The following is a 7659-nucleotide window of genomic DNA, read 5'->3' as shown; positions in this document are numbered from 1 at the left end:
CCAAAAAAAAAAAAAAACACCAAGTACTGAGACTGTGATGTATATGCATATATATAATATATAATAAGGTAATAATCTAATGGCTTGAATCTGATGCATGAGAATTAGATCATGCATGGCTTGTAAATTATACGTAACGACTCAAATCAAATGTAGGCCATTGAATTATGAAGGTTTTCCTTTTTTTTTTTCTGATAATATCAAATTCTAACATAAACAAGACTCTGCTCACATATAAATATACGGATTAGATTAGAGAAATTGCAATGTATGTTATTTTCATTTTTAATAATGCCACTTTATGTATAATTTTTTTCATTATTGTATATTTATATAAATTTATAAAAATAATATTATTAAAATAGGAGTGATAATATTTATTTTCTTAGATTTTTATACTTCAACTATTGAGAACACAACTAATAATTTCATGGAAGTATAATTTGACAAATTTACTTTCTTATCAAAAGTTATTAAGTTAAAATTCTTTTATATATATATATATATATATATATATATATATATATATTTGTTTTGGAATTTTAGAGTTCTACAAATACTATTTAAAAAATCACCTTTAATTAACTATTATTTATTTTATTTTTAACGATAATAAAAATAATTATTAATATATTTATTACCAATTATATATTAATGATCTTATACTTTGTCATTAAAAAAATTTAATGAAAATTATACAATTATCGATAAAAACTTTTTTAAAGATAAATATATAATTATCGCAAAAATATAAGTTAAATAAATAATAACACCAAATATTTAATTATCGTAAAAATATAAGTTAAATAATATATATATATATATATATATATATATATATATATATATATATATATATATATATATATATATATAGAGTAGTGGTTATTGTGTTATTGTCAAAATTTGTTACTAAAAATGATTTCTGTTGTGGTGAAACATATTTAACTAAACATAGTATATGTATGTCTATATTAATATTAGAGTAAAGCGACAATTAATTTGGTCTTAAAGATTTTGATTTCGGACGAATTAGTCTTTAAAAAAGAATAAGTATCAATTTGATTATCTATGATAGCAAATAGGGATGTCAACGGGGTAGGGAGGGGACGGAGAATGTCTCCCTCCTGCTTCCCATCACCGTCTTTAGATTTGCTTTCCGTCCCTGTTCTCATTCTCTGCCGCGGAGAAATATTGCTCCACATTCCCATTTTTCATAGGGCCTCATTCCTTGTAGGGATCCTATTCCTCATCTATCTGATAATTTTAACTAATTATTAATTTTCATATGGATAGAGCTGCAAGTATCCTTTCTATACAAAAACAGCAAGATTTTATACAAAAAATCTAAATGACGCAGTGGGGGACTTAAATGACGAGTCAAAGGACAAAGCAGTGGACGAGGTGGGAGATCCAACAACAGAGAGAAGAATGGACACGACGGCAGAGTTACGAAAAGGGACGCCGCAAATAGAAAGCACGACGCGGTGAGGGTGATGACACGGTGAGGTGTGACGATGCGGTGAAAAGGGAGAGTGGTGAGGGGGTGGCTGCAGAGAGGTTGGATGAAGTATAGATAGCGTTAGTGATCTCTGAATTGAAGAAGGATTATGCAAATGAAGATTAGGAGTTTTGCATTTCTCTGTGTGTGTGTGAGAAATGAATAAAAAACATATATGAGAAATAAACTATTAAAGATAATTCAGTAAATTTATAAATTTCAGGGAATAGCAAGGACGGGAATCCCCACGCCTGCCTCGGAGGAATTTTGTCCTCCATCCCTATCCCTGCGGAAAAAAATTTCCATAGTTGGATCCCCATTCGGGGCAGTTCCTGCAGAGATCTTCGTGTCTCGGAGAGTTTTGCCATCCCTAAATTAGTGGACACGTTATGTTATTCTGTCAATTTATCACATAACACTTAACAGTAGTACTTATATGTACCATTAATTATCGTGACGTGTCTATTTATGAAATATTGTTATTTAGATAACCACTTTTGGAGCGAAATTTCACTTGTTTTAGTAGGATTCGTGATAAATAGATAGCAGTTAATAAATTTTATATGAAGATTCAAAAAATAATAAATATTTTATTGTCTAAAATTATATTATTTTTATGCTCACTTGAGAATAACAAGACACACATCACTGTAGATAACAAAATACTAGAGTAATTTCATTTCATTTCACATTATATATTGACGAAAAAATATATATATTTATTGTTTAATATTATAGAAGACTTAATTAATACTTATTTTAAAGACTAACTAATCCTAAGTCAAAATTCTAAAAAATTTAATTTTCACAATTCTCTTAATATTATTAAGGTGAATGCTATGGAATTCATAAACACAATAGAATTGGCCTATTATTAATATGGAATATGCCCATGTTAGAAAATAAAGAAAGTATTACAATAGTTATGAAATCCCTACTTATAGTTAAAAAAAAAAAGAAAAAAAAAAGGTGAAAAACACCCTTAAACCCTAAAAACCTCAGTCCAAAATATCCATAAGGAATAGCCGTTATCCCTTTCTTCTTCAGAATGCCAACAACTAAGCTCTTCTTCTCCCAACTCCGTCTTCTCCATCTCCCTTCTCCTTCTTCTTCTTCTTCTCTCACAATGAAGCCACCATCTTCATTATTCCTCTCTCGTCCTTCTAGAACTTTCTTCCCTACCTTCCCTTTCAAATTCAAGTACCTCGCCCTCCGAAACGCACCGTTTCGCGCCCTTTCCACTCGCTCCGACTCCACGCGCCGCAAAGAAAGGCCTCGCCTTTCTTCTCCCTCCGCCACCCCAAAGAGCTTAATTGACGACGAGGCTGAGCTCAGTGACTGGGTCGACGAGATTAGAACCGCGCGAGTTGACTCGGACTTTGGTGAGTCAACTCGGAATCGTAGGCAAGTTCGCCGTGACACTAATTCGAACTCGTCGTTCTCGCGGAATTCGGGGTTTTCGCAGCGCAGATTCGGTCGCGAATTGGAGAAGGAAGACAATGGCGGATTCAGGACAAGGAAGAGAAGGGGTGTGGAATTGAACAGAGGAAGTGGAGGGAAGAGTTTGAGCAGAAAACCTAAACCCCAATTGATGAGCGATGATGAAGATGATGAAGTGGTTGTGAGAAAGGGATTCAAGGGTTTTCTGAGTGAGGAAGAGGAAGAAGAAGAAGAAGAAAGTGGTGAGAGTGAGGATGATGAGATTGTGAGAAAGAGTAGAACTGCTTTGTTTGGTGGCACTAAACAACAACAACAACCGGCACCAGCAGCTCCAAGAGCTTCTTCACCTTCTGGAACTGATTCTTATTTGAGTGACACCAGGTACTTAAAAAAATCTGTTTTTTGTAACTCGGTCTTCTTTGTTTTCCTTAAAGGTTGGAACTTGTTTTTAAACTAATGTTAGCTTAGTTCAAGTGGTTTTGCATTGGTTAATTGGTATAATTTGTACAATGTCTAGTTTGCTTAGAAGTTGAAATTTTCACCTTTTTTTATGACAGTATTAATGTCTATTCACTGTTGAGACATGGGAAAAAAAATTGAACTTTGTTGATCATAGTATTGTCTGTTCAGCATTAACTATTGGTACATTGGAATAAGAGAAAAAAGTTAGAAAGTTATTGGCTTATTGCATAAGCTAGCTAGTGTTCATGGGCTATAGCCTGTGTGGAGGAGATGAATGAAACTTGCATTTTGTTATTATTTAATTAGGAGTTTTGATGGACATTATCTTTACTGCATATTTAATTAAGGCATTCGAATCCAATCCCATGGATAAGGTTTTGTTCATTATGTTGTACCTGCGCTCATGTATTCCGTATATCTGATTTTTGAAATATAATGCCACAGGTTCGATCAATGTTCAATCTCCCCACTATCATTGAAAGGAGTCAAGGATGCTGGATATGAGAAGATGACTATTGTTCAGGCGGCAACTCTTCCTGTAATACTCAAAGGTTTTTTTTTTTTATCTTGGTCAGGAGCAACGAATCAATTTTAAGAAAAAGCAATCTTGACAATAATGTCATTTTGTGCTGGTTGTGTTTTTGCCATTTGTAAGAGATTTCATCTTATTGCAGTATGCCCTGTTAACTCTTCCCTTTTTTGCTTATTAATTTTGGGATCCTTCATGTGTAAACTGTTAAGGATATAGTTTCTGGGTGCTAGCATTTAAATTTGTAAGATCTTTAGCATTTATAATAGGGCTATCCCTAAGTGATAATATTTAGCATGAAAGCAACTTATATTCCTGTTATGGTTGACATCATTCTTGTATTTCTTCGGTTTATTTATGACGTTGGCTTACATTGTAACTCTATTTCTAGGTAAGGATGTCCTTGCCAAGGCTAGAACAGGCACTGGGAAAACAGTTGCCTTTTTGGTAAGCCTCTTAAATTTTGTATTCGCCTAATTGAATTGTTTTCGTTTGTGGTCTTGGGGCTTTCTTATATTTTTTAGCTTGTTGATGGAGGCACAAATCTTTGAGCTGGAACTTGGTGCTTGTTTTATTCTACCTGTAGTAAGTGATGAATGGTAATTTTGACTAAACTTATTTTTTCATTTTTTTTTATTTCAGCTTCCATCAATTGAAGTTGTTGCAAATTCACCGCCAACTGAACGTGATCATAGGCGGCCACCAATTCATGTGCTTGTCATATGTCCAACTCGAGAGCTTGCAAGTCAAGCGGCTACAGAAGCTGCTAAATTGCTTAAGTATCATCCTACCATTGGTGTTCAGGTTGTAATTGGAGGGACGAGACTTGCCTTAGAACAGAAACGTATGCAAGCAAATCCTTGCCAGGTAAATCCTTCTATTATTGCGGCTGAAATGTTATTTCTAGTGGAATAGAACCATGCACACTTTCCAAAGGACATGTATATAAGCAAACAAAAAGATCAGTAGTTTTTCAACATTACTAAATAACCTTTTTCATATAGATGCTGATTATTATGATCTATTAGGAAATAATCACTAATGTTTTATACATGCTATACAGATCCTTGTTGCTACACCTGGAAGGCTTAGAGATCATGTGGAGAATACTGCTGGCTTTGCAACTCGGCTGATGGGTGTGAAAGTGTTGGTGCTTGATGAAGCTGATCATTTACTGGACATGGGATTTCGGAAAGACATTGAGAAGATAATTGCAGCAGTACCTAAACAACGACAAACACTCATGTTTTCTGCCACTATTCCGGATGAGGTATCTCTCTCTCTCTCTCTCTCTCTCTCCTCTTATTTTTTGTTTAGGGTTCTGTGTTGTGCTTTAGAATTTAGATAAAATAGGAGTATAGGACAACCAGGCTCATTCTGATATGGTTATTGTTTTGAAGGTGCGTCAAGTCTGTCATATTGCTTTGAGAAGGGATCATGAGTTTATCAATACGGTTCAAGAGGGAACTGAGGAGACGCACTCACAGGTAATTTCTTATAATTTATTCTCATAACCAAAAAGTTACTTATATTCTGAGGTATTGCATGTGAATATGCACTTCCCACCATATAATTTCTATCCATTGTCTTTATTATTGACTTTTTGGATGACTTCAGGTTCGCCAAGCACATTTAGTTGCCCCATTAGACAAGCATTTCTCTTTACTCTATGCTCTTCTAAAGGAGCACATTGCGGATGATGTTGACTATAAGGTGTGATTTCTAATTTGCAACCAGTTGTACTGGTTTCTCGGTTTTCCTTATTATTCAAGATGCATACATAACTTTTGAATTTCTTAATTAACAATAAATGTTTTTTTTTTCTTTTTCATTGCTCTTTAGACTTGAGAACAAAATGTTTTACTTTTCCTATCACACGTTTTGGGAAGGACATGTGATGTAGCTATTGGTTTATCAGGTTCTTGTGTTCTGCACAACCGCCATGGTGACAAGACTTGTTGCCGAACTTCTTGGCGAGTTGAACCTGAATGTCAGAGAAATCCATTCAAGAAAGCCTCAGAGTTATAGAACCAGAGTCTCTGAAGAATTTCGCAAGTCAAAGGGACTTATCTTGGTTACATCCGATGTGTCTGCACGTGGAGTTGATTATCCAGATGTCACTCTTGTTGTACAGGTAATTAATGCATAACTCCTATTTCGAACAATGTTCGATGCACACGATGGCAATGTGGTAGACTTTGAATCTTTAAATTCTATTATTTGAACAAACATTAATTAACATGTGTCCTCCATTTCTCAATGGTCAGGTTGGTTTACCCGCTGACAGAGAACAGTATATACATAGACTTGGTAGAACGGGACGTCGAGGGAAAGAAGGGCAGGGCATATTGCTTTTGGCTCCATGGGAAGAGTTCTTCTTATCTACCGTAAAAGATTTGCCTATTGAGAAAGCTCCCGTACCTTCTGTTGATCCTGACACAAAGAAAAAGGTATTCATTCTTAGATATATGATGATGTAAACAATTTTTAATTATGTTTCCTATGGTTTTGCAAATGTATACCGAGAGAAATACCAAAATAGCCTCTTAAAGATCACTTCGCTATCAAAATAACGGAAAAAGATCTTCTAAAGTGAGGAGAATTCTAGAGTGATAATTAAGAGGTTAATTACTATTAAATTTTTTACCTATATCATGTGTGAGCCCCACTTTCATGATTCAAAGGTGATTAGACTCTCACTTTTTTACTTTACCAACTTTCTCACTTTAGAGGTGCTTGATAACCCATCATGATTCGTTCAGTCTCTAACAAATTCATCCAGTCATCGTTTGTGACACAATGGTTGGATCAATTGTCAAAAGGAGATAATCTTATAGCTATATCAAACGCATTCAATCTTTCAGGGATTATTTAAGTGATCTTGTAGGGCTATTATAGTACTCAACTCATTGATTCGGAACTATATTATGATAACAGGTGGAAAGGGCTCTATGCCATGTCGAGATGAAGAACAAAGAAGCAGCATATCAAGCATGGCTTGGTTACTACAATTCGAACAAGAAGATCGGGCGCGACAAGTATAGGCTCGTAGAGCTTGCAAATGAGTTCAGCAAATGCATGATGCTTGATAACCCTCCTGCTATCCCCAAGCTTGTTCTTGGCAAGATGGGACTTAGAAATATCCCTGGTTTGCGTTCCAAATAGGTAGGTTTTTTTTCAATTCAATTTCTACTATAGGTCTTTTCAAAGGTAGAAATTTCATTCTTATAGTTATCTCTTATATAAATTATAATTTGTAAGAGTAGAAATATTATTCTTATTATGATTAAATTATATTATGTTCAAGTTTTCTTTTTATCAAAGTTTGTGATATTGCCTGGTAATTCTAGTCATGGATGAATCATGTTTCAACAAAATGATGATGGAATATTGTAACAATTTGGAGATATTCATAGAATTATGCATACATGGTTTGCAAATTTATAATAAATGAGTGGTTAAACTTATACTATGGAAATATTCCAATGTTACCTAACTTAAAAGTTCTCTTCTTTTTTCCTTGCTAGATACCATTTTGTGTTAAATATTAAAATGGCAAAGCTTTTGATTTAGTTTAGTTTCTCAGAACCGAGACTTGATAATATAAAAAAAAAATAGGGCTGGTTAAACAACCTTGTTATATATAGAAAATATGTGAATTTTAATTTTTATATTTATGAATAACAAGATCGTGATTTTTATAAGTTGAAATAAGATTTATATATTT

At 34.0% G+C, this 7659-nt stretch overlaps 1 protein-coding gene across 1 annotated transcript; it reads left to right on the top strand.

Moving 5' to 3' along the window:
* The first annotated feature begins 2406 nt into the window (after window positions 1-2406).
* Window positions 2407-7399, top strand: LOC112708049 (DEAD-box ATP-dependent RNA helicase 31). The gene is made up of 10 exons (XM_025760165.3): window positions 2407-3322; window positions 3848-3954; window positions 4324-4379; window positions 4575-4799; window positions 4996-5202; window positions 5333-5419; window positions 5550-5645; window positions 5851-6066; window positions 6200-6382; window positions 6870-7399. Exons 1-10 carry the CDS (start codon window positions 2550-2552, stop codon window positions 7095-7097), a joined length of 2178 nt encoding a protein of 725 aa, XP_025615950.1. The 5' UTR covers window positions 2407-2549; the 3' UTR covers window positions 7098-7399.
* Window positions 7400-7659: the final 260 nt, after the last annotated feature.

The sequence above is a fragment of the Arachis hypogaea genome, chromosome 8, assembly GCF_003086295.3.
Source record: "Arachis hypogaea cultivar Tifrunner chromosome 8, arahy.Tifrunner.gnm2.J5K5, whole genome shotgun sequence".
NCBI classification, from domain to species: Eukaryota; Viridiplantae; Streptophyta; class Magnoliopsida; order Fabales; family Fabaceae; genus Arachis; species Arachis hypogaea.
This window is presented reverse-complemented; position numbering and strand designations above follow the sequence as displayed.